The sequence below is a fragment of the Glycine max genome, chromosome 3 (assembly GCF_000004515.6).
Source record: "Glycine max cultivar Williams 82 chromosome 3, Glycine_max_v4.0, whole genome shotgun sequence".
NCBI lineage: Eukaryota > Viridiplantae > Streptophyta > Magnoliopsida > Fabales > Fabaceae > Glycine > Glycine max.
In genome coordinates this window covers 40,880,950-40,907,736 of record NC_016090.4, presented here as the reverse complement: position 1 = coordinate 40,907,736, position 26,787 = coordinate 40,880,950, and the positions used below count along the sequence as shown (strand labels likewise).

The window sequence follows — 26,787 nt, the reverse complement described above, 5'->3', positions numbered from 1 at the left end:
TGATACATAGACATATATATTGATTTAGATACACATCATGCAGCTTAAGAATCTGATCTCTTCAATATTTATGACCAAAAAGAAATAACCGATCATAGAAAAGGATGCAAAAGAAAGTGTAGATTTAAAAGATGACGTAATTTCAGGAAACAAGCCACAAAACTATCTCAAAGTATCTGATGGAAATGGAATCATCGAATTTCTTTTCATGCATAGCCACTTGATAAATTTAATTTATCATCATTGCAAGGTGTTTGAGTCAACGGAAGGAAGGTGGATAATTTCTACCCCAGTTAGTGATGTTCCCACAAACGTTTTGCAAATAATACATAGATACGTGAATCACATTCACATCCGTTAAGCAATCTGACACCTTCAACATGTTTATGTGTACTTGTGTGTGAATAAACCTAGCAAAAAATTGTTCTTTAAATTAATATATGTAAAGTCGTTCTAATTGAAGTTATCTAATGGTCAATTACAGTTCTTCATCCATACTAACGCAAGACACGTTTACCGTTCAACAATTTGACACTTTCCACTGTTCATGAACTAATTTTACCTCCCACATTACTTAATGCTTTTTCAATAGTTTTGTACTCATTTAGTGCAATGAAAATTAGTCAAAGTCAAAATTTTTAATCTGTGATCTTGAAATCATTATGACCATGTTCAGACACAGGTGTATTAAAATATTTTCCTTAAGAAAGAACAAGCCAAAACCCTCCTCTTTTTTTTGTTTTTTTTACACTTCCTCTCTATCAATAGTTTCATAAAGTTGAACCAAAACGAAAATCAAACTAGGTCTACTCTCTTTTTTTCCAGTGTCTGATAACATAAAATAATCCATATTGCATCTAAAAATTAAAAACCAGCTAAGAAAATAGTTCAGTTGATTTCTATCCAGTGGCAATATAAAAGCATAGAAGTCAGAAGAAACTTAATTTGAGAAGCGGAAAGGAAAAAGATTAATTAATTAAAGAAGGAACGTTGGTGATCACATTCATATAAAGAAAAATTCAAAGGAAGTTTGACCTTAATTAATTACCACCTGACCAAATCCACAAGTACTTCCATCCTTGATCCTTGGCAATGTATAAAAACCCTAACATATGTAGGAACTAATAATCTCTTTGTGGGTCCTAGCATTCTACTGACAAAGGCAAAATCTCTCCAACATCTGAAACATGCAGCCTCAAAGCCATATTTCGATTGCAATTTTGCTAATATCCATCCTATTTTGTTCCGTATCAACTAGAGCTCTTGATGAACCTGGTATATATATTGCAATAATGTCTCTCGCTCAATTCTTTGTATGTCACTTTTGGTTCCTACATAAATATGTCACTCCATTCAACGATATAATTTAAGCTTTGAAGCTTATTCTTTGGCAATATATGTATTAAAACTTCTAATCTTACGCTAATTAAGCTTAGTAAATTTACTTTTAAAATATGATATTAATTAAGTTCCATAAGAAAAAGAAAATACTATATAGAACTATATAAACATCATTAATTATTGTTGCCTAAATATATATGTTTGTGCAATTGTGCAGGGTATGGTTACAATGAAAAAAGTGCAAATGGCCCCCGATATTGGGGTGATCTCAAAGAAGAATGGGCAGCTTGTAAAATAGGGAAAATTCAATCTCCTATTGATTTGTCCACTAATGGAGTGGAAGTGATCCCCAAGTTAGGGGGACTAAAGTACTGGAACTATAAGCCTCAACATGCAACCGTCTCCAACAGGGGTCATGATGTTGCAGTTAGTACAAACATCATCTAAAACGCTCAAATTTAACTCTTCTAATTCATTCACAATTGTTGTGGTTATTAAAAAATAAGTTATACACTAACACTGTAAATGTTTTGACGCTTCAGCTGCAAATTCTATGATAAATTTGTTTATTTTAATAATAACTATCTTAAAAGTTATACTAAATTCTAATTGTTTGATAGAATAAAATCTTTTATACAACATATATAATACTTACCTATTAAAGTCTTAAATATAATAATGGTTGCAGGTCATTTGGGGAGGGGATGCTGGTTCAATAGATATAAATGGAACACCTTTCTTCCTCCAACAAGCCCATTGGCACTGGCCTTCCGAACATACCATCAATGGCCGCAGGTTATTTCCCTTCATCACAACCACTTCATCATCTTCTTAATTTCTTTCTTAAATATAAACCATCACAATGTTTCATTTTAAAACCATTTTTTTAACTTGTATGAAAAAGTATTTGTTTATCCAAGGATATATAATTAAATAACCATGATTAATTTAGGTGGTACGTGTTTGATTCTCCTTAAATTTGTTTGTTTTCTAATAAAAAAAGATTTGATTTTCTAATTGTGTGTGTGTTTATAATCTTTATTTGAAGAGTTAATCCTGTTATATGGTCAATGTTGTTACTCGAATAAAGTTGACTTTCATAAAATATACATGTCGTCATCTACCATATATATAATTAACTGCCCTCACATGATATTGGATCGAACTGCAAACTAAAGTACGTAGTACTGCAGTTTAATTTTTCCATTGATCACAATTAATTAAGTTCTAAGTTTTGTTTTTAATATCATTAGGTATGACTTGGAGTTGCACATGGTTCATGTTAGCCCACAGCCTGATGGAACAAATAAGACTGCGGTTGTTGGTATTCTGTACAAGTACGGTTCCCCTGATCCGTTGCTCTCTAAGGTACGTGCAATAATATTTATGAGTATCAAAGAACAAAAGAAGAAAACCATGCATGCAGCTATGTTCATAAATTTATACATAAATTTCAGTTGGGAAAATACATAACGGAGATTCCTGAAGAGGATGAAGAAAAAAGCGTAGGGGTGATTGATCCCTCAAAAATCATGAAGGGCAGCAAGATGTACTACAGGTACATGGGATCACTCACTGTACCTCCTTGCACTGAAGGCATCATTTGGACCGTTGATAAGAAGGTATATATAGTTAAATACGTACTTTTTCTATACATAATCATAATCCTGCTTATTGATTATCAAGCTTACACACACACACACACACGAAAGATTACTTTAGTATCTTCAATTTTCTTGGTCGTAAATATTAACTATGATTACCTTTTAATCAATCAACATATATATCTGATTTCATTAGGTAAGAACTGTTTCAAGGGGGCAAGTGAAGTTGGTCAAGGATACAGTACTTAATTATGTAAGTAAATCACTCTGAGGGATTTACTTTTCTTTAGGATCCATTAAGTAGAAAGCTCACAAATTAAGAATTGTACAGGAGAGAAGGGAAAAAGAGATTAAAAAATGCAGTTTAAGATTATAACTCGCACACTTAATTCCATTATATATAGCTCAAACATGGTATTACAGTTTATTTTTTATTTTAACTCTTGCGATTTTTTTATCCATGGAAATTGAGGAAAAAATAAAAAAATTTGTAATAATTTATGCACCTTATTCAATCAATTGAAATAGACACTCATTTAACAATTTTAAAGAATTTAATTTTATTTTATGAATTTTTATTCCACGCCACATATATAGAAAACAAAAATAATTAATATAGCAAAAATGATAAAAAAAATGAAAATAAATTTGTAGCTGAACATGATTCATGATTTACTTTTGTGTGTCTTACCTATTAACTAACCCACCCTCACCCTGATTTATTAATGCTATATCACTTTATTGGTTAAAATCCATTTTATGCAAATTTGAACACCAAATACATAAGAAAAAATTGAAATACATATATAATCAAATCAGCAGTTTTTAAGACAAATAACAAATGATACTTATTTTAAATTTAATCCTTTCTTTAAACATACTTTTTAATGAATCATAAATGCCTGGAATGTTGCCATGTGAATATGAATATCTAATGTTTATTTTAACAGATGTAAATTCAATGAAATTTCCTCGCAGTTTTTAATTTGAGCTCCACGGGGTACGTCCTTATTCACACAGACGAAAAATAATCATCGAAACTAGGGATTCATTTATAAAATAATGAATAAAATTTTTTTAGTCATTTATTAAAATTTAAATATTTGTATAATTTATTTTAATGTACATATATGTATTTAATCATAATTTTAACGGTTAGTTTTTAATTAATCAATACAACTCTAAAAAATATTTTCTAAAATAAAATTTTCATTTTACAAGAATCAAATTCTTTTTATTTTATAATAAAAGTTATCTTAAACTACTATAATGAAAACCTGTCATTTCTTTAATTTTTTTTTGAACTAATATATTATGTACTCTATTTGTCGTAGTATGTCAAAAAGAATGCAAGACCGCTACAATCCTTAAATCAGCGAGAGATAAAATTTTACATATTAAAGATAATATATAAACCTCAGGATTAATTTGAGCATTTTTGTATTTTTTTTATTTGAAACTATTTTTTTTTACATAGTTTTAAATTGATTTGTTTGTGTATTTCTTTTCAGTCCATTCATAATACTCATATTGTGTATAATTAGTGGTTTTCCGAGTGAAAGCTCACACATAAAATACATATAAATATTTATGATTGTATTTTTGCCCTTTTATACATTTTAATGATTGAGGAAGTAGAGTTATAATTGCACTTTCGGTTTATCTAATTTAAATTGTGTGTAATTTTGGTTTTTGAAATTTTGTAGTTAATTAATTTTTTATTTTTTAAATTATAAGCAAATTCGGTCTCTTTTATTGTTAATTTTATATTGAAAAATGTAATAATATTGTTTTCTATCTAAATATTTGGAGGCTCTTGCGATGAAATTAAAATATGAAATCATCTTAAAAATTTAAAAGTAAGAATTTTGGTAAAATTTAAAAGATTTTATAAGATATTAGACTATATTCTTATTCATATTTATTATTTTTAATATAAGTGAAATATTGTATTGTATTTTGTTAAACTTTTAGGTTTATATTATACCAAAAAATATTATAGATCCTATTATTATTTATAATTTTAAGTATATAAATATTTATTGTATTCTGTAAAAAGATATTTATTAAGGTTCGATTTTAATCCTTCACAAGTATTTTATCCTATATTTGTTTCTTTTTTTTAAATGTACCACCTTCAGAAATATGTTATATAGTGTGGTGATTACTAATAAGGTGGTTAATGAGGCTAAATCTAAAAGGAAACCTTGTTTGATTTTCAAAGTCAACTTTAGAATTGAAAAGCCTACGATTCGACAAGGTGAGTTATCATACTATATGATGAACAAGATGAGCTTTTGTAGCAAATGGATTGGTTCGATCAAAAGTTATATTGAATCTTCAACAGTACCTGTTTTGATAAAATGAAAGTTTGATAGAGGAGTTTAAGGTTTAAAAGGGTTAAGACAAGGTGATCTTACAAACACATTTTTTTTCTTAATATATAGTTGAGGAAGATCGAATCAAGCGAGTTGATGAGGGGGGCATCGAGGAAAAATGTTTTTTCAACAATTGGGAAAGGATGGGATAGAGATATCTTTGCTACAATTTGTCAATGATGTACTCTATTTTTTGGGGGAACCCTAAAAAATGCCCTTACTTTGAAAAGCATGTCAAGGTGTTTTGAGCTAACATGAGAACTTAAGGTCAATTTTAACCAAGATTGAGTTGTAAAAGTAGCTTTAGAAGATATATAGTGTAACAAATAGATGCGTTGCTTTGTTGAATTATTGAATCATGTCCATTCTATTTGTATGTATAGGTCACATTTCTCAAAAGTTTGTGCTAGGTTACACAACAACCAAGTTGACACTAGTAAGCGTTGACCATGTTTAGCTAATGCTAGCCATTTAGTGTCAACTTGATTAGTGTAAGTCATGAGGCTTTGGCTTCACCTACAATAAAAGAGAAAAAAGTGATGATTTTGGCCATTAGTGTCAACTTTGGGTCATTGCTTTCTCCACATTTTCTTGCAATGGTTGTTGTAATGTTGTTTCTGTTTTACTAGCAAGTAATATCAAGTTCAAGTCTCAAACATCTAGCTGCATTAAAAACCTATTTAGTTATGCGTTGAGAGGCTTGCACGTCATTTACATGAAAAGTAGAAAACAATAAATACAAACTTGATTTTATATTAACTAGAACTGATTGTGTATTGAATATTTGAAGGAAGAATTTATCATGAGATTGTTGATTTTATCATACTCAAATAGGTAGAGGATACCTGTAATAATAATAATAAAAAAAACATCTTAGTCGGGGATAACTCTCTTTTTTGTCGAAAAATATAGTAAAAAAAACAGGTCGAAACCTTCCAATTCCAATTAAAAGACAAGTGGAAGTGTGGAACTATGGCACCATATATTGCATAAAATCATAGGCCATTATATTTACGTCGTTTGTGGATATGTTGACCCCAGGGAGCAGGGAGACCCCACCTGGCTGAGATTGGGGATATATTGCAATTGCAGTGTTTAACATATAGTGGAGCCCATATGATAATAGCATAGTCAAAAAGGCGCACATAATAGTGGCAGTGTGTAGCAGTGCTTTGCATGTTCGTCTCACCTCATTTGTAATTATTGGGCATATTTACTGCAAATTTTATAGAATTATATTATTTATTTAATATTTCTTGAAAACATTTGGTTATACTATTTTTTATAATTTCTAATCACATCAATCATCTTTTTTCTCTTGTTATTTTTCTTTGTTGCAAACAAATATAATATGCAAATATATATAATCTTTCTCAATTTTGTATATATACCAAAATTTTAAATTATGGTCAACCTATAAATAATTATATAGTGATTAGTGGTAATTATATTAACGTGACAATGTAGGGTATAATTATGACTTTTGCTCCATAAACGTTGCTTCAAATGTAAGTATGTTGTCTATCAAGAACCAAGGTCCTGTATTCCCTTAGTGGGTTCGTAATTCAAACGAATATTGAGAACTGACTTTGAAGATTAATGTTGTTCGACACTTCCGACGCATATCAAGGAGTCCAGATTGGTTCACGTATTTTAAATTACGTCTTACTTTAATGCCATCGGATATAATTATTTCATAAAATAAAATAGTATGTATATGTCATTTATATTTCTATACTATAAACGTCCGAGTATATATATCTTAGCATTGGATCTTTGAAAGCCCTACAATTCAATGGCAGAAAGACATCAGGTTGTGACTTATCATCAATCTTTGCTAGCATATGATCTTTGACTGTTTTGTTTATTTAAAAATAATGCTACTTTGATTCGTGTTTTTCTATTTATGTATATGCTACCTCTTTATTTATTCTTAATTCATCAATGTCATTGAGACTTATTTTTCCTACGTCTTTTTATTATCACAAAATTCATCTTGTTTCCGAAACATTATTTTAATCTGCCACGTGTACAAGCTAAGTGATAACGCAGAAACACAATTGAAGTGTTGTGTCCTCAGAAAAAGAATATGTATATATATGTTTGATATCTTCTAGATTTCTAGCTAGACTTGTGGCAAGGGTCTATTTGAGAAAATTTATTTAAATTTATCTTGGTGTTTGAGTAAATGAGAAAATTTACTAAAATAGTTTGCGATGTGTTCATGAATTGCTTTTAGTTATTTTAATAATTTTTCTAAGATATCTAATGAAAATAATTTAATTATAACAAATATAAAAACTACTTTAATTTTCCTTTTCGATAATAAAAAAACCTAAGATATATAAATAGTATTCAGTAAATCATTAATTAATCTCTTGGCCTGAACATGGCCCTAGCTCTCTACAGAACATTATAATAAGGTCTATGATATTCACACACCCTCTTTGATCTTCTCACTCCTCACCATATTTATTTATTTATTTAAATAAAAAATTTAACAATAGAAATAAGTTTTCATTGTGTATCTTTACATATAATGAAACTATTTTTTAAAAATCATCAACATGTGAAAAAATAATAACAAAGAGAACCGAAGAAGAAGGAATGAAGGTGTGAAAACTCATAAAAAAGACAATGAAAGATAAGAAAGTGAAACGGTGTTTGAAAGGGATGAAAAGGTGAAGACGAAGGAGTGTAGGAGAGTTGGAGGAAGGGGAGGGGATGGAGAGAAGGATAGAATAGGAAAAAAAAATTAAAAATTGAGGGTGATGATAAAAAGGAGTGGAAAAATCATGGCCTTATATTAATGCGCTTCATGCCCAAAAAGATTAAAATCCCCATCTGAACCATGCTCAAATAAAAATCAGACACCATCTTAATTCCCATTTCCTATGTGTACCTGAAAAAAAAATTGGATCTCAAACTCTTTAAATGTGAAAATGGTCTAATGTCTATACTCAATCATGGAGTGATTTATGTTTACAATTTTTTTAACCTATACAACTCTGTCCATGTTAAATTTCATGAATGATTCACTTTCAACCAACTACCAACTTTAATTAGTTAATCAATTATACAATTTTTTGGAAATAATAATTACCTCTCTTCTATTTATTTTATAGATCCACTTCAATGTAATTTCTTTTTTCCCATTAAACTAATAATAATTACTACAATAGTTTTTAAGTAAACTTACCAAATAAATAACAAAAATAATTTTTTTATGATGAATCATGATTAATATTTGTTACATAAAATGCAGAAAGCAAATTTTAGATAAAATTTATATATAATATTGTATTTTTTTTGTGCCTCAACCGAAGTGTAGCAACCGTTGCATAAGGTGTCTCAATTAATATTTGTTACATAAACTGCCTTTTTTTTTACTCAGAAAGTATTTTCTTTTTCTTCTCATAGATCATATACTACTACCTATTGTTGTTTATAAGAGGGATGGTGGTTAATATACTAAGATGGTTATCCTTTCTTTCTTTCTTTTTTTTTTTGTCATGCTTTCTTTGTTCTTCTTTTTTTCTTTTTGTTATACGATTTTTATAATACCACCACTGTTATACTTTTTTTTTGTTATACAATTTTTATGACAATTTGATTAATAATCACAGTATTACATATATAATTTGTCTAAAATTTATTTTCTGCATTTTATGAAATAAATATTAATCATGATTTTTTAAAAATAACTATTTTTGTTATTTATTTTGTAAGTTTACTTAAAAACTGTTAGCAATTATTATTAGTCAGATTACATTGAAGTGGGTCTTATAAAATAAATAAGAAACAGATAATTACTCTTTCTAATGAATTATACAATTAATTAGTTAATTAAAATTGGTTGAAAATAGCTCATTAATAAAACTTAACATGTGTAAAGTTACACGAATTAAAAAATCGTTATGTTATTATTACTTGTGACACATCACAACAATATAAATTGAGTTACCTAACATCAAGGTTATGATATTCATATATTTATTTTTGTTTTTTATCTTATTTTTCTTTTGTATATCTCTCTTTATTTTTCATATCATATGATTTATCATATTTTATATTTTTTTCACTGTATCTCTCTTTATTTTCCTTTTGTATATCTCTCTTCTTATTTCATCCATACATAAAAAAATGGGATGTACCTTTATTTTTTTTCATTGTCAAAACCAAGTCACGCCTATTTTCAGTCATGGAAGAAAATAGATGATCCCTTTTGAAATTTAGTAAATGAGGTAGGCCCACATTTCAGCTAAGGCAAAGACTAAAGAGGGTTTCAGACTGACTCAAAAAATAACAATATAATAAAGAGGCTCGCAGATATAGAGGTCTTTTTCTACTTTACATGTAAGAGACGAAAAGAATATAGGAATGGAATATGCAGCAGATATTTTTACTCATCATTTCCTTCCTAACATGCAACCTTCCGGAACCCGCATAAATGCAGGGATCAAACGATAATTCTCATGCAAAACATGTTCAGACATTGAATAAAAACTATTTTATTTTATGCTTTAAAATTGCAAACAAACAATTTATATAGGTATTGTGGGTTAATAACTATACAGACGATGATGGCTTACCAAGCGCAATTATATGATTACTGTCTAGATAGTTCATATAGATTCGTATATTATTATTATTATAGTTACAATTTACATTAATTTTCTTTTGTGGCACCTTATGACCTTTTTTTTCTTTAATGTTGGGGCCACAATGTCCATGAAAAGAAAAGGTTGAATAGATAGTATGCGCGCTCAAACGTTAGCCGTAGGACAGTAGTGGCTCCATGTTATCCTCAATTCATCTGCTAATAGAGAGTTCTTTCTAAATTCTTAAATTTTTTTTTAGTCGATTCTACACTGCAATATAAAATTTAGGAATTCTAAAGTTTTTACTTCAATAGAATAGTACTAGAATAACCTTGAGAATTTAAAATAAGTCTAACATCGAACCACACGCGTCTTTATATTTTTTAGCTGGGTCTGACAACGTAGGATAAGTTTTTAATGTTAAGAACTTCGTTCTTGCTATATACTGTATAAAGCATTATTAGGGCTTGCGAGCCACTTGAGAAGTATCTGAAATTTAATACTAGTAGTTCTTGTTAAATAAGAGCGTTTTTATGTGCAGTAATTAAAATGGAAAAACAAATTGGTCGCATACGAATATTTTCTTAAACATTCTTATTCGTGCCGGAAAAATGACAATTTTTTTCAAGCATTTGTAATTTTGTAAGACTTCTGTTAATTTCGATTTAAGCCATTGGAATTTAAATACTATCAATCACTAATCTTTAACAACTACTAGCTAGTATCAATCAAAGAAAAATAAAATTGTAAAGATATTAAAATACTATACATTGTTTATTCAAGAAAATACGTTAATGGATTATTGAAAAGTAACTTAAGACAAGTATAATTATTTTTCAATTTTTATTATTAATTTGTCTGCATTCAAAATCAGCGCCTTGTTACATGGATGCTCGAGCTTTTTTAACCATGCCAAAATGTCGTAAGTCGCAACTAGTGCTGGTACGTAGGTGTAGGTCCAAAAGTCAAAAGGCTACTTCATCAACTGCAAGAACGTTTCTTCGTTCTCTATCTAGCTTTTGCATTTTCCTTCTGTCATTTCTTCCATGCATTCATGAAGTCATGTTACTGGTCAGAATTAACAGCAAAATCGAGTAATAATATTATATTCATAAAAGAAACTCCCACTAGATAATTACAAGGATCTTGGTGACTAGTAGTCTAGTACTGCATAGTCTATAGCAATACTGGTTAAAAAAATTAGTAAAAATTATGTGAACTGCATTTAAAATCATAAGAATGTATATTTTTATACATTTTAATAAAAAAAATATTTCTTGAAAAAAAAGTTGTTTACTTACTTTTTCAATCAAGGAGGCTAGCTTATTGATTGGATAATTTGAGGTATACTAGTAATTATTTGTAAATCTTTGCATTAACGGGTATCTCAGCTTCTTTGATTACTTACTTTTTTTATTACGTTTTTTTATTATGTTACTAATTTTTAATTAATTATTTTTGATGAATTTTTTTCTTTCCATCACAAAAATTTTAAATTTGATATCTTATTTAAAAAAATAGAATTCGATATATAATAATTAAATATAAGAGAGATCGAAACTCCCACTGTTTTTTATGTTTTAGGCATTAAGATATGGTGGTAATATGGAATGATAAGGCCTGCGTGCGTAACCTTATATCGAGCAGTGACACTGTCTGTCTGCCTGTCCCGCAAACAAATTTCCTCGAGAGCAGGGGGATTCCTTGACAATCCTCTCACTCACCGTTCCCTTTTTTGCCTTTTTCCTTCATTACATTAATCAAAAGAACCTCTCTACAATCATTATCTTTCGCCACCACCCAATACCATACCCACACTAACACTGTTAGCTTAATTACTAGTACTCGGCCACGTATATTACTATATAATCATACAGAATAAACATTATTAATCACTCACTTTCCCTGCTTATTAATTCACCTAACCAAACACTAGCTAACACTTTTGAACAACTTCCCCCTGCAGCAGCCACAGTAATTAAGAACTCCCAGAGTGACTCCATTCTTCATCAACAATGCTCCTCCAAACAACCTGCATTTTTCTACTCTCAGTTCTTCTGAGCTCGTTTTCACCACTTGGAACAGCAATGCTCAACCTCACTCTTCCCGGAGCTCATCCTGACCCCGAAGCCGTTGCCCACGAAGTTCATAGGTACATATTATTAATATACTATACACTCTGTTCATTGTCATAGTTGATTTCAATAATGTAGTTTAGTTTCCTACATTATTACATAAATTTAAAGTAGATCTAGCAAAAGGGTCGGGTCACGTTCCATTACTGGTTATACCTAGTAAATTGTATTGACCCGTTTTATCTTTTAGGAAGGTTAATGCTTCAATCGCAAGAAGGGAAATGCTATCAGTGTCTGAAAAAGACGGGTCTTCGTGCCTAACGGGAAATCCCATCGATGATTGTTGGAAATGTGACCCAGATTGGCCAAATAACCGGCAGAGGCTAGCTGACTGCGTCATTGGGTTCGGTCAGTACGCAAAGGGAGGAAAAGGTGGTGAATTTTACGTTGTTACTGATTCCTCTGATGATGACCCTGTGAACCCAAAACCTGGCACGCTTAGATACGCAGTGATACAGAACGAGCCACTGTGGATCGTGTTCCCTAGTAACATGATGATTAAGCTGTCTCAGGAACTGATTTTTAACAGCTACAAGACCATTGATGGGCGTGGAGCTGATGTGCACATTGTGGGAGGAGGGTGCATTACTTTGCAGTTTATAAGCAATGTCATCATTCACAACATTCACATCCATCATTGTCATCCCTCAGGTATCTGTTGTTTTCCTCAACATAATGAAATTGAATTCGATGAGAATAATGACACAAATTGGAAGGTAGCGACTGTTTTTTTGTTATGAAAAAACAAATAAAAAAACAGTCGGGACATTTGAGGTCTATTCTTTCGAATCCCCTTCTCACTGATCAGTTCTTGCGGCTTGAAAAATAGAAAAAGCTGTGCATGTTTTGTGGAGGAGGGTTTTATATAAAGTTATAAAGTATTTCAAGATTATGTTTAAACTAACTTTAAAAAAGTAATTGTTTTAAATATTTAAATCAATACTTTTTTTTTCATGAGATGGGAGGCTAATTTTTCCACAACATTGTTAGGTAGGGACTAAGAATAAGAATAACATCACTATTAGATTAGTTTAGATAAGTTACTATAATATTCTTATTGATACCCATGTTAAAAAAAATCATTCCTAAACTCTTTTTTTTTTTTTTGTGAAATCTAAAACTTTAATGTTCATTCTTGCATCTTATAGAAATAGATTAAATGACTTTAACTATGAAAGTTACGGTGCGTTACTTTTTCTTATTTTTTCATTAAGTTGCTGACGACTTATGTAAGTTGATGTTCACTTATATAAATTATTATTTAGATTTTGTCCACTTATACAAAAATAAGAAAAAGTAACGGTGATTTTCTTTTTTCAAAGTCATCAAAAATCTTATGGCAGTACTTAGATTCTTATATTTGATATCCTAATTAATTATAGGAAAAATTACTCATTTATTTACACAAGCTTTATCTTTTAATTTTTATATTTAAAAATCATCCCTTTATTCCCTCTACAAATATCTTTGAATCTCTTTTGGTATCTGTACAAGAAATAATTTTTCCTTAATTATAAAAGGAAGTTGTTAAACAACTGACTATTTTCAATCTAACAACTCTTTTCCTTTTTTCTTTTTTGGAGTTTTTAAATAAGTTTCACCTTTACACACTACACATATTTATTTGGTTGAAATACTTTTTTCATTTATGCAATTTAATATGTTTTTCATTTTTGTTTCTACAATTTTTTTCTTTTCAAAATGTATTTTTTTTAGTCTTTAAAATTTTACAAGAACTAAAATAATATCTTTACAAGAATAAAAAAAATTAATTAATAAGACAAAAAAATGTATTTAAATCTATTTATTTTTTATAATTGAACTCGTCTATCAAATCTAACAAGTCTCAAAATTTTACTAAAATGAGTTTCACGAATAACTTTCGCATCTTTATAACGTATCATTATTTCATAAAATTATATACATAGCACTAACAAAAATTTTAAGGACTAATGCTCATACAAAAAAGTTTTTGCTTGAGGAGTATTGAATAAGCACACCATTAAAGAAAAAGTGAGATAAACAGGGTGATGGAGATGATCTTATAGTAAGAAGAATACAAGAACAGAATCTTAGAAAAATTGTTGAATTAGCACTGTAAAATATTAAGTTACTATTGTAGAGAAGATGACGAAGAGTGTTGTTGGGCTATGCGATTGCAGGGAACACAAACGTTCGGTCAAGCCCGGAGCACTACGGATTCCGGACAGAATCAGACGGAGACGGCATCTCCATCTTCGGGTCGAAGGACATATGGATCGACCACTGCACCCTTTCACGGTGCAAGGACGGTCTGATCGACGCGGTGATGGGGTCCACAGGGATAACCATCTCCAACAACATGCTATCCCACCACAACGAGGTCATGCTACTCGGCCACAGCGACGACTACCTCCCTGACTCCGGAATGCAGGTCACCATCGCCTTCAACCACTTCGGGGAGAAGCTCGTCCAGCGCATGCCCCGCTGCCGGAGGGGATACATCCACGTCGTCAACAACGACTTCACCGAGTGGGAGATGTACGCCATTGGTGGCAGCGGCGAGCCCACCATAAACAGCCAGGGTAACCGTTACATGGCACCGGAAAACCCCTTCGCTAAGGAAGTTACTAAGAGAGTCGACACGCAACAGTCCAAGTGGAAGGGATGGAACTGGCGCTCCGAGGGTGACATTCTCCTGAACGGGGCCTTTTTTGTTGCGTCTGGTGAAGAACTTGAAGTTAAGTATGAGAAGGCATACAGCGTCCAACCCAAATCCGCTGATCGCATCTCTTTTCTCACCATGTCCGCAGGTGTTCTCGGTAATGCCAGGTATGCATACTTATCCTCAACTCTTATCATAGCTTTATGAAAATATGATAAATTTATGTATGGATCAACAGGGACAACAACCTTGGCATGTGGAGCAGAGGACCTGCCGATGACACCACGGAGTCCGGAATGGAATACACGGATGACATGTCCACCACTGCAACAATGCTTCTGTCTTCTTTTTTGCTTCTCTTCTTCTTGTCTTACACGATATTACGCTTGACGGTTATTCTTTAACAAATTCAACTAACGATTCAGTGATTATGCGTCCGCAATGTAACGTGACGTTGTTTCATTTTTCTCTTTTCATTGGAATGAAAAGTGTCTGTTCCTTTAAGTATAGGATCAGGCTAATTTAAGACTGTATATATATATTCTTCTTCCTCGTCACTTTTATCATTTAACCGCTTTTGAGTTATGATTATTTGAATTCTACAGCAGTCAAATCCTGCTTAAATTTTGCAATGCCATTTCCATCACCAATCGAAGATGGTGTATATCAAAATAACGATGGTTTTGGTGTGAGTGTGACAAGCAAATTTGAACTGCAAAACACAGCATAGGATACAAGTGAATTCCACTTACGGTTCAAACTATGTTATGCCTTCCTACGTAATGCAATCTACCGCATTGCATAGGGCCAAAAAGAAGAAACATTGGATTCTCAGAAATAGTTTTTAATTGGCATTACAGGGGAAGGAAGGGAACTAATTATGAGTGCCGAACAAAACTATCGCGCGTTGCATTTATCTTTCACATTACAAAATACGCCACAAATGTTACAGTCGCTATATGTTTGTCTATACTTCTCATTACTTAAAAAAAAAAAATCAAATTGCGGCTACTTCATCTCTTCATAAAAGCCCATATTATCAGCGCTCTATGAATGATTTGTTCATTAGTTCAACAGCGTCATCCATGAACTGCATGCATAAAAACAACTGTGCATCAATCATAACAATTCATCGCATATTTACAATTGCATGTCTCACCTAAACACATCACCTTTAATGTATAACAATTAACAGGCAAATAATATATCTGCTATACAAATACACGGACAAGACAAATTAATCGATACACAAGCAACTGCAATACTTAAGATTAGAGTTTATTTACGTATTTTAAGTTTAACCAGTTCCCGTGAAGTGGTAAGAATGCACTTAAACCAAATATATGCATTTCCACAGGATGTAGACATTGTAGCCAAATTTCGAGGAAACAGTAATCTACATATACCATACTTCATAAGAAAGAACTCAAGCTGTTCCATCCCATCTCCCTCTCTGATGAGAATCATGAAACTGGCCAAATACAGGCTAAAGGTCCAAGTGGAGAAGGACGAAGGCCTAAGTGGAGAAGGACAAAGCCCCCAAGTGGAGAAGGATAAAGGCCCAAGTGGAGAAGGACGAAGACCCAAGTGGAGAAGGACAAAGCCCCCAAGTGGAGAAGGATGAAGGCCCAAGTGGAGAAGGATGAAGATCCAGAGGCAGAGACACTATCAAGACAATTAATTGTTGCTGAAGGCCCAAACTAATTTGAAGGTCCAAGTTAAATATGTTTTTAGTTATAATTTTTATTTATTGTAATTTTGGTCCAACCTGTTTAGAAGACCCATGTCTATTTTTATCTTTTTGTTCTGATACACTATAAGTATTGGTTTTTATTTTCAATAAAAAAAACTTTTGGCATTTTGATCAAATTTGGTGAGAGTTTCTCTCTGGGTTCCTTGTTGAACCAATTATCAGACTTATCAAGGTAATCCTTGTGGCGTCTACCCTGACTTATCTTCCTTCACTGGAAGTGGCGTCATCCAAAACCTCCGTAGCCTGTATCAAACGATCCGCTCCTACTCAGGTTCACATCACTCTCTCTCTCTATCTCTTCCTCAAAACTCATCAGTAATTAATGTAGTTGTTATCCCAGGGTGCAAATATATTTGGCTAGTAGCAAAATTGTTCAGTTCCTGATTCTCTCTGCAAATTGAAGCATAAATATATTGGATTTGAATTTGCTATTGAATGCAGTACATCAGTTGAGAACTATGCAAGTAAATCTATTATATTCCACATTTCATCAATATCAAATGCAAATAGCTCATCAAGATCAACTTCAAGAAGTGTCATTTTTTCCTTGCATGCATGAAAACATAATATAAGTAAAAAGGTCTTCACCTTTCCAAGCATCTTAAGTTCTCGCCCAACCGGTTCCAAAAACTTCAGGTCAACATGGATTGGCCAGACCTGTCCAAACAAAAGGGCAAAAAGTTAAACTGCACCTCTGCCAAAAGCATAATCTTTCTAAAGAGCATTACCCCAAATGAGAAAATAAAAAATAGAGAAGATGTAAACATAAACTAAAAGGGGGAAAACATGTAAACGCAGTGTAAGTGAAGAAGCATAGCTTGCCAATGGCATTAATGAACACAGCGTGCTTTTAAATTACAAAACAGGACAAAGATGCATTGCCTCTCGGCCATTGGTAATTTTGTATGTAAAAGACACGAAATTAGAAAACTTTGTCCTGTTTTCTTGTCTATACCCCAAATAGTTTTCAAAGATAAAGGTAATTGTCAACATCATAACAAAATTGAAGTCTGAAGACAAGAAAAGCAAAACTAAGATTGATCAATGTAGAAGAATATGCCACACGTGGAGCAAACACCATAGAGCATTTGAGAGGACAAATAGGAAAACAAAATATGTACAGTGTATTCCAAATTTCTGAGCCGTAAGCATCAATGTTGTTAAAATTGTGATTGTAGCCCATGAGTTCAGCACCCTAAACCAGTCAAACTCTCCAATGACATAGAAAACAACCAAATCAAAGAGTTATGAGATAAAAAAAACTCAAAGAAGAGCATTAACCGTGTGGCTATTTTGATTGAAGAAAGATTTGCAATGGTTGAGATTTTAGAGCCAAATACTTCCTGGACACATCCCCAAATGTTAATATATTATCAGTAAAAGTCAGTCTAGGGTTTTGCTAGGCATCGAGCACGTATGCCTTGGTCCTTCTCATTGGGTTTTCAGAGACTAAGTTTTAAATGCAAAGCTAGAACCGTGAAGCTTGCTGAACCATTTTTTCTAGCATTGCCCCTCAAACAATCAAAGCTTCTATTCCACAAGCAACCCTTTGGGAAAACACACACACACACAATGCACAGGGGAAAACCTAGATTTTTAAAAGGGGTGCAAAATTAAATAAAAATCATTTTCAGGGAGGCAAGTAAATGAATTCAAATATATATTTTTTTAAAAAAAGTTCTCCATATTTTTGGTCCTAGTACGGGACCAGACAAAAGTTCAGTTACATAGAGGACCCATGACAACCAGGTGTTGAGTTTCATTTGAACATTGTTATTTCAACTTGTCTTTTCTTTTCTAAAAAGATTGAATGTCAGAAAAAGGAAGGATTAATATATAATTAGAGGTGTAATACAAAAACTGAAGAGCAAAAAGAAAAAAGAAGATTGAAACCTGAAGGCCAAGTAATTGGATGGGCATTTTCTGGCCAGGGACGAGGCAATCAGGGCCAGCTGGTTCCACTGTGGCCTCGTCACCCAATCCACCCCCTATAGGGTCCGGATGCCTCATGACGGAGATACCGTAATCGGAAACAGGTGTTCGAGAAACGCGAAGAAGCGGACTGTGATGAATTCTGGGGATGGGCTTCGCAGAAGAAGACGATGCTCTCCATGGCACGTCCTTTTGAAGCGAACCCCCTTTCGACATTTCCACTCTACTCTCTTCTGCACTCTTCACACACTCATGTCATTTATAGACACAAATATTGGATTTTCTTCTCATCTCTTCTCAATTTTATCTTTTTTAAATAATAACCTGTCAATTAATTCATTCACAAAATTATGTTAATTAATTTTATTTTATTTTTATCTCGCTTACCTTTCCATCAATGGTCTTGAGGTGAAAATATCTGTGTAACATTTCTTTAAATTGACTATAGTTTTTCGTATGACCAATCTCAAATGTAAATAATTTGTTATTTGTTATATTGATCTTTTCATAAACATTTTTTATGCAAAAAAGATATTATTTTTAAATTAGTCAAGAAATTAGTTTCTGAAATTATTATTTTCTTACAATTTTAGTAAGTACTTTTTATATATACATATGAAACTTACCCTTGACTTTTTAACATTTATATCAATAATTCACAAAAAATAATTCTGAGGTTACAATTCTCAAGATAATTCTAGACTCAACACTTAACACAATACAACACTCAATCCTCTGAACTCTGAATATAGAAAATAGTTTGAACACATTTGATATCTTATACTTTTTTGTTTAAATATATTTTTAAACTACAAAAATAACAGTATTAAAGAACATTTTAAGTTGAAGTTTCTTCGATTAAGTTATAGAAAACATTTTTTAATTTTTTAAGGTTTTATTAAATGATATATTCAACCCAAATTCTCATTATTATTATTATTATTATTATTATTATTATTTAAAAAAGTACTGTAAAAGTTAATGGGAGTTATTTATGTGGTTCTTAGATGTAAGAACCAAGGAAGAGGGCACCGGCAGTAGGCTGATCCCTGTGTACACCATTGAAGTAGGTTGACTAGACAATCATGTGTAAGAGACATTGTTGTGCAAGAATCAGGTTCTTAAGATTAAAATTTAAAAGAATATTCTCAAACCATAGGAAAGAAAGACAGAAAATACCAAAGTAAAACAGGAAAATCAAGTACAGAGAGAATCAATCCAACAGCTATATCAATAGGAAAATTAATTCCCTAAAAAAAAATCAACATCAATGGCATGTTTGCCGCATCCTTGTCAGCGGTGGGGCAACGCTGCCGAGATTTGCTTGAAGGAATCGTTGACCTATTGAATAAGTAAATCACCAGCCCTTTACATAACTATCTAGAAAACAAGCAAAACAAGTGTAATCAATAACACCTCTTATCAGAGAGACGACACAACACTAGCTCCTTACGAAACTTAGTGCCAAAACCAAACCTGCCTTTAGCCAATCAAGTGCCAATCAAGCACAAAATAACAGGCCCTACTTCTTGTACCATAAACACAAAGGGCACTACAATTTGTTTTCAGAAGGAAAAAAAAGATCCGTATTTCTCTCTGTAAGAAAAAAAAATACAAGAAAGTATTTCATTAAACATTCTTAATCTGCAGACATTGCTAACAGCGTCCGATTGATTATCCCAACTGCACTTTTAAGTTACATTAATCACTGCTTCTTCAACTTGCTGATTATCCAACTGAGAAAATAGAGGGGGAAAAGAAATTAAGTGGGAAAGAAAGAAACCAATAAATAATGGCACCAAAATGGCGAGGAGCACATGTAATCCTTCACCTATCCAATTCACACTGCCGGTTACGGCAGTAAAGTAATTTCACTAAGCTGTGACCATATCCACCCCATTCTGTGCAGCTGCATCTGCCAGTCTTTTCCAATTCAATTCCCGCTGCTCTTCTAATTCTTTTGCTTTAGCCTCCCTCTCTTCATACTGCCTCTGACACTCTTCAAACAATTCGGCATCCATTTCTATGAACATTTTCCGAACGTTCACAGTCAGGCCGTGAACAGCCTGGTTCCAATGACTCTTGATATTTTTCTCCAATGCTTCAAATATTATGGGTAATACTACAGTCCTGTTTTGGGCAATTAAGCTGACAATATGCTCATTATTCCACAAAAAGAGAGCTCGTTCTGCAACCTGCATTGCAAGGTGTGCCTAAGCATAGACTTCTGAAGGAAGGTTTATAACAAACTAGTAACTACATCATCAATGAACCAAGAACTATAACACAATATATTTAAAAAATAAAAGACAATTCCAAGTAATCAGGACTCTCACTCCTGTATTTTGATTATGACTTCAAAGATAATCACATAATCAGTTCAAAAAAATTGCGATAAATAAAAATGAACCCGTAGACAATTCTGGATCCCATAATGACAAAAGACCACAACGACAGCATTTTAAGAGAAGAAGCCTACATCACAGCAAATGTACACTATTTTCATTTCCACAAGCACTAGATGTTTGTGGTCAAGACCCTGTTAACCTTCAAGTTTTCCTCTTCTGATAAGGCTTGTTTGGTTCAAAAATAATATATTCTAATTTCATTTTCTGTTTTCCCTTTTAATTACAAAAATGACACCTTGTTTCTTATTTTCAAAGGTTTGTATAGGAAATGGTGAAAACAATAAAAAGTTGTCTTCTCTGTTTTCTACACAAACCTTTAAAAATAGAAAACAAAATGAAAACAAAATGACATTATTGTAATTAAAAGTGCAAACAAGAAATAAAACAAAACCAGCCCTAAGGTTTTTCCTTTCATTTATTTCTCTAATATATTTCTTATTTTACCAAATAAGAATAAGTTAATGTCTAAATAACCAATGCTCAGCACACGGTGGAAACTTAAATTGCACAAGCCTTACTACCATTCACATCGATAAAAGAAAATTATAGACAAACTTGTAGAATTCAGAAATTTTTCCAAGAGACAAAATTCTACATCAATAGTTTTTCAACTGCAGACAGAATGCATTGCGCTTAAAGTATTATCTGCACATAAAAACACAAATGCTGATACTGCATTTTAATGATCTCAATTAAAAAGCAAAGGGAGCAACTTTTTTTAACAGACACCTATTAAAGTTTTTATTCAAAAGCCTTTTAATATAAATCATGGCTAAAATGCAGAGGACCTGCCTTCAAATCATCTCCAGCAAATAAGCAAGGGGGAGGAAGAAAAGGTCAGTCAATTGATGCTGGAAAAAATTGTACCCTTGAATAATTGCATCTGGGTTAAGCTTTGAAACTTTGTGGCACTTTTGGTAATTAAATTTTTTTAGGATATTTGCCAGATGTCAAGAGTTTTACGTGGGCAACAGAGGATCAAAGATAAAGCAAATATTATTTGTATTTACGCCAAAAACAATATTGCAGACAACTGCGAAATTTGAGTTAAATTGATGATTAATTTTGACTGAGAATGATTACAATTTTTTTACTTTATTTTTAATGAAGAAATTAATATCATTGTAATTTTTTATCAGTAGAAATCAAAAGAAGAAAATTTCAAGTGCTTTGGAGAAAAATTGATGCAAAAACTTAAAAAAAAAAAAAAGCCTTGAAGAAAATTTGAGAAAGGGATAGCTCGCTTAGTGCACAAGTCAGGCTCAGCACACACCCTCGCTTAGTGGGTGCTCAGGCTTAGTGCAAAAAAGGTCCACGAGAAAACTCAATGTCGCGCTTAGTGCGAACACCGTGCTAAGCGTGTAATTAAACCGCCATTCTCGCTAACCCAGGAGTGCGCACTCAACCCGAAATCAGTGTGAAAAGTAAGTTACCTTAGGCCTATAAAAGGAGTAAGAAGCAGGAGTGTCCTCCTTCTCTAGCCATTACTCTCTTCCTTTTTTTTATCCATCCAATCCCGTTCTTCCATCCGTATTAGGCCCTGAAGTGTAAAGTCTCTCATGAAAATGAGAGGCTAAACCCTCATTGTTAGGAGAAGCCTGACCAATTCTTGTAATGTAACTCTTTCTTATTCTTGTTTCTATTGCTCTTCTCTGTTTATGATAGTCTGATCATCCATATAGTATTTAGGAGATAATGCATTGAAAAATGAGTGTTCAATCCGAGTATTCAATCCGTAACATAATTAACAGTATTTTTAGCACATGGTAGTGACGAAAATGAGTGTTCAATCCGAGTAATAAAAATGATCTGGGTAAATGAAACTATGAAAGCATATTAGCTTCCAATGATTCAAATATGCCAAACCAGCAATCATTAGATTCACATAGGCATTTTGCGTGAGCTTGTAGGGACTAGAAATGAAAATGTTAGGTTATGCCAGTCAGCTTACGCTTACAGATTATGATATATTGAAATATTCCTCAATTCCCTTTCCTAGAGGAAGAAATAGAGGCCATAAAACGATGATGCACGCAACACTCATTTGATCAAAGTTACCCTTGAATTGGATGTGAGTTGACACTGTAAATGATCAAGTTAAATTATAGGGAAATGTGTTCAATTTTGTTCATCACAACGGACATTGCACATAACCAAATAAATTTGAAGGAAAAATGCAATTGACCCTTAAAAATAACCAGTTCTGCTGAAATAAAAAAATTGGTTTCACCTTTCAGTTTCACTGCCATTCTTAAAACATCATAACATGACGAACCTCACCAAAATAAAAAATAATTGTAATATTACCTACAAATCTATTACCTAATATTTCTTAAACAGTGTACAAGTCAAACCACAAACTTCACTATTACAGTTAATAAACAGAAAATTTACTCCAATTGCAGTGTAAGCAATTAACCACAAAATCTTTTTTTTTTTTTCTAATATGAGGTTTTTTTATACCACTTGTTTGGTCTAGACAACAGATATTCTCCATAGGAGGCAATCCTATTCAAGATAGGAACCATCCAAAACGTGATGAGGCTAGCTCACCCAGCGGGTATCTTTACAAACACAAGGCAAACCAGTTGAACCCAAAACTTTGGTTAAGGGAAATCAAGTATGTACCACTTGAACCAGTCTTTTAACCATTTGAATGGTACATACAGGATACAGCATACACTTACAAATTTTTAAAAGTAAATAGCTAAATAACAGTCATCAGTTGAACTACAATTCTGGTTAACTTTGCAAGTTCAACACTAAGCTTTCAAGCAAAAGAACAAAAAATGAATTTATAACCTCTGTATGTGTGAAAAGTATATGCATATTCTAGAATTTGGGTCAGGCCTAACTCCATTTTGCTATCTCATGAGGTGAGGATTGTCTAAAGCTTTTTATAACCCCTAGTGTGGCCATGATGTGGGATCTCAATAGTCAATACACCCCCCTCACACCCAGGATTGGACATCTAGAGCATGGATATTATAGGATTGGTATTTTTTATTGCACTAGGACAGCTGCAGCCCCCAAGGCCAGTTAGGACTTTTTTTTATTGCACAGGGAAAGCTATGGGGATTGGTAGATGCAGAGGGAAAATCATGGGAATGAGTAGATTTTTGCAACAGTTGATGATGGCTCAATATCATATCTATGACAAGGTCCGATACCATCTTGAATTTGAGTTTAGCTTAACCCCAAAAGCAACATCGTGAGATGAGGATTGTCCAAGGCATTTATAAACTCTACTTCAGTCATATTTGTAGTTGACGTGGGATCTCAACCCATGTGAATGGCTATTTTAGCATTTCTACATGTTAGGGTAGAAGCCAATTAAATCAGACAGATCACATTGATAGATAATGATTTTTTTTGTTTTTGCTTTTCCCCATCAAGCAACAAATCATTAAGATGCAAAACTACAACTGAACTATCCACAAACTACAAAAAAAAAATTGGATTCAATACAATCCAAGTAGAATTTAGGACCTAAAGGATGTGACAGTTTAAGACTTTAAATTTACTAACTAGTACCTAGGTGGCTGTACCTTATTTAAGTTATATTTACCCTTATTATACCATATACGAGCCCAGATTAGATGTATATCCATAAAGAAAGAAAACAGTTCAACAAAAAGCATTGCAAACTCATGACCCGGATTACCCAAAGGAAAGGAAATGTTAAAAAAAAAAAGGACTTACATTAATTCTAGAAAATGCAATGAACAACAATTTCCAACGAACCTGAAAGTGAGAACTATTGAGGCAGCGGGCAACCTGTCTAAAAAGAGGGACCATGCAGCGTTGGAACTCCGCGGTCTGCGTGGCCTCCAGCACCTCCTCTAGTTCCCCAAGGAAGAGCACCTCCTTCTGGCAATTAGTGACTGGCCAATACTTCAACAAACCCCTAATAACCGTGTCCGCGAGTTTGTAATCCTTCTCCACAAACTGCGCAATGCAATACGACAACTGCTGGTGGTACACCCCAACCGGCTTGGGCTTATGCAGAGGCAGAAGCGCCCTAGCAAGAAACAACTTATGCTCCTCCTTCATGGGCAAAGCAAACCCATTAATAATACTCCCCAGAATCTCAAGAAGCTCCCCAATACCACTATGCCGCTCAGTCTCATATATAAACCGAAAAAATATGTTGTTAATGCCCTTCCTAATGAAGGGACGATGAACCATGAATTTCCCATACACACGGTGCAATATGGTTTTCAAATACTCGCGCTCACGAGGGTCCTCGGAGTCAAACAAATCAAGGAGTTTGAGAACAAAAGAATGATCAATATATCGTTTTGCGACCTTTGTGTCAGTGTCGGAGGAAACCACGTATCTGAGGAGAAGCTCGTAGACGAGTTGTAAGTGCGGCCACGCTGGTTCGAGGCACGGCTCCTCCTCTTCCGGATCGGTGGCTTCCTGGCCGGTGTTCTCGTGCGAAGCCGGCGGGAGGCACCGGAAAACGTTCGCCGACACCATTTTGATCATCTCTTCCTGGCAAGTCTCCGTTATCTTCCCCGACCCGGATTGGATGAAATCCACGAGCTCCATTAGAGTCTGTCTCTTGATTTCCTTCTCCCGAACGGATTTCAGCGTGTCGGAGAAGTCCAACACGTGGCAGCATATCTGGAGCTTCCGGATGAAGAGGTTCTGCCGCTCCGAGACCGCCACGTCGCGGAAGAGAGGCAGAGGCTCTATGGTGCCCGACGGCGGAGGAACCACCAGCGCCGGAGCGGCTGCCGCACCCGCCGCCGCCGGAGCCAAGGGCGACGGATCGCTCGGGTCCGTCTTGGAGGGCTTCTTCTGCCCTCCCTTCATGATTCGCTTGAACATTTCTTGGGAATGATTATTGAAACCCTAACCCTAACTAGGATAACGAATTGGGAAGAAGGATCTTCCTAATCCGCGGATGCTGCTGCTTCGCCTCCAACGACTTTCGCATTACAGCCACGGATCTGAGGAAACGACGGCGCTGCAGGAGGATCAAAGTGGCTAATCACTGGAAATGCGGCGGTTGGTTGATCGGAGATGCGTTCGGGCGACGGAGGGAGTGAGTGCGATAGAGAGAGTATAGTTGTTCGAGGAAAATTAGAGAGGTGCATAAGGCAACAGAAAGGAAAGTGAGGGATTGTAGATTACGATTATTATAAAAAAAGCATTTCTAAATGATCATAAATTTTCAATTTTAGAAAGAAAGAAACAACGACTCTTTGAGACTGAGAGCCATTTCTACCAGTACATTTTTAATCATCTTAATTCCAAATTGAAATATTGAATTCAACTTCAGCTTTTTTTTTATTAGGTTGTTTGCTTTCTTTCTTTTGTCACTCTATGGTTATGCTTTGTACACTATACATTACATACATTTCTTCTTCAAATAAACACGTTCCATTAACTTAGTCTGGACCATAAAAAAAAAACAAAACTTATACTCTCTGCCAATCTTAAAATAATCATAATAATCACATAAATATAAGTAAAATTAATCTTCAATCCAATAAATTTGAAAACATTCATAATCTTTACCACAAAACAAAAAACATAGATTGACTAAACAATACTTGCACAAATAAAGTTAATTAGAATTATTTTTAAAAAATATTTTAATTATTAAATGTGACTTAGATAAATACCTAAATTTTGTGAATTATTATAATTTTTTTATATTTGTCTTCTATTTCTACCGATAAAAAATAAGATGATACCTAAATTAATATCAATCATATATTTATATTTATATTGACACTTATTTTTTTTTATTGCCAATTGTAGGAATTGAAATTATACCTTTAAAATGAAAATTTGAAATGTTATACTTCACCACTTCGAAAAAAAGAATGTTATACTTCTCACTCCAAAATTCAAATTAACTTTTCTTTCTACACAATATATCTTTAAAGATTCATTTCTCTTAATAAATAATATCTCATACACACATATCTAAACATGAAACCCTTAATCATACGCTTAAAAAACACTATTATCTAC

General features: G+C 33.0%; 4 protein-coding genes across 9 annotated transcripts; 2 read left to right on the top strand and 2 right to left on the bottom strand.

Annotated features, from left to right (window-relative positions):
* The first annotated feature begins 1,118 nt into the window (after positions 1-1,118).
* LOC100776144 (alpha carbonic anhydrase 7) lies at positions 1,119-7,283 on the top strand. Of its 4 annotated transcripts, none has more exons than XM_041014132.1 (7): positions 1,119-1,275; positions 1,559-1,767; positions 2,030-2,136; positions 2,595-2,709; positions 2,799-2,963; positions 3,142-3,198; positions 6,791-7,283. In XM_041014132.1, the coding sequence occupies exons 1-7, from the start codon at positions 1,188-1,190 to the stop codon at positions 6,815-6,817; spliced, it is 768 nt and encodes a 255-aa protein (XP_040870066.1). In that variant the 5' UTR covers positions 1,119-1,187; the 3' UTR covers positions 6,818-7,283. The 4 variants fall into 4 exon arrangements, with proteins under 4 accessions (XP_040870066.1, XP_014629793.1, XP_040870065.1 ...); XM_014774307.2 differs by lacking the exon at positions 6,791-7,283 and adding an exon at positions 6,365-6,632; XM_041014131.1 differs by lacking the exon at positions 6,791-7,283 and adding an exon at positions 5,707-6,358.
* Positions 7,284-11,624: 4,341 nt separating this feature from the next.
* On the top strand, positions 11,625-15,387 carry LOC100775595 (probable pectate lyase 12). Its single transcript, XM_003520612.5, has 4 exons — positions 11,625-12,076; positions 12,250-12,710; positions 14,222-14,870; positions 14,942-15,387. The coding sequence occupies exons 1-4, from the start codon at positions 11,940-11,942 to the stop codon at positions 15,105-15,107; spliced, it is 1,413 nt and encodes a 470-aa protein (XP_003520660.1). The 5' UTR covers positions 11,625-11,939; the 3' UTR covers positions 15,108-15,387.
* Positions 15,388-15,534: 147 nt separating this feature from the next.
* On the bottom strand, positions 15,535-18,682 carry LOC100798836 (uncharacterized). Of its 2 annotated transcripts, none has more exons than XM_003521368.5 (3): positions 18,350-18,682; positions 17,045-17,113; positions 15,535-15,793 (listed from the first exon to the last, which is right to left on the bottom strand). In XM_003521368.5, exons 1-3 carry the CDS (start codon positions 18,602-18,604, stop codon positions 15,743-15,745), a joined length of 375 nt encoding a protein of 124 aa, XP_003521416.1. In that variant the 5' UTR covers positions 18,605-18,682; the 3' UTR covers positions 15,535-15,742. The 2 variants fall into 2 exon arrangements, with proteins under 2 accessions (XP_003521416.1, XP_014629371.1); XM_014773885.3 differs by having other exon boundaries at positions 15,746-16,846.
* An 882-nt stretch (positions 18,683-19,564) lies between these two features.
* On the bottom strand, positions 19,565-26,064 carry LOC100798308 (serine/threonine protein phosphatase 2A 57 kDa regulatory subunit B' beta isoform). 2 transcript variants are annotated; one of them, XM_041014130.1, is made up of 3 exons: positions 24,541-26,050; positions 20,220-20,583; positions 19,565-20,124 (listed from the first exon to the last, which is right to left on the bottom strand). In XM_041014130.1, exons 1-2 carry the CDS (start codon positions 25,630-25,632, stop codon positions 20,263-20,265), a joined length of 1,413 nt encoding a protein of 470 aa, XP_040870064.1. In that variant the 5' UTR covers positions 25,633-26,050; the 3' UTR covers positions 19,565-20,124; positions 20,220-20,262. The 2 variants fall into 2 exon arrangements, with proteins under 2 accessions (XP_040870064.1, XP_003521415.1); XM_003521367.5 differs by having other exon boundaries at positions 19,565-20,583; positions 24,541-26,064.
* Between the last annotated feature and the right edge of the window lie 723 nt (positions 26,065-26,787).

Bases quoted from the DNA above. Each gene is read 5' to 3' on its own strand.
- LOC100776144 (XM_014774306.2), top strand. From the start codon at position 1,188: ATGCAGCCTCAAAGCCATATTTCGATTGCAATTTTGCTAATATCCATC. The intron at 1,276-1,558 runs GTATATATATTG...GCAATTGTGCAG, and splicing joins TAGAGCTCTTGATGAACCTG to GGTATGGTTACAATGAAAAA. The intron at 1,768-2,029 runs GTTAGTACAAAC...TAATGGTTGCAG, and splicing joins ACAGGGGTCATGATGTTGCA to GTCATTTGGGGAGGGGATGC.
- LOC100775595 (XM_003520612.5), top strand. From the start codon at position 11,940: ATGCTCCTCCAAACAACCTGCATTTTTCTACTCTCAGTTCTTCTGAGC. The intron at 12,711-14,221 runs GTATCTGTTGTT...ATGCGATTGCAG, and splicing joins CCATCATTGTCATCCCTCAG to GGAACACAAACGTTCGGTCA. The intron at 14,871-14,941 runs GTATGCATACTT...ATGGATCAACAG, and splicing joins GGTGTTCTCGGTAATGCCAG to GGACAACAACCTTGGCATGT.
- LOC100798836 (XM_003521368.5), bottom strand. From the start codon at position 18,604: ATGTCGAAAGGGGGTTCGCTTCAAAAGGACGTGCCATGGAGAGCATCG. The intron at 17,114-18,349 runs GTTTCAATCTTC...TTGTTTGGACAG, and splicing joins TCCAATTACTTGGCCTTCAG to GTCTGGCCAATCCATGTTGA. The intron at 15,794-17,044 runs GTGAAGACCTTT...TTATGCATGCAG, and splicing joins AACTTAAGATGCTTGGAAAG to TTCATGGATGACGCTGTTGA.
- LOC100798308 (XM_003521367.5), bottom strand. From the start codon at position 25,632: ATGTTCAAGCGAATCATGAAGGGAGGGCAGAAGAAGCCCTCCAAGACG. The intron at 20,584-24,540 runs GTTCGTTGGAAA...CTTGCAATGCAG, and splicing joins TCAATAGTTCTCACTTTCAG to GTTGCAGAACGAGCTCTCTT.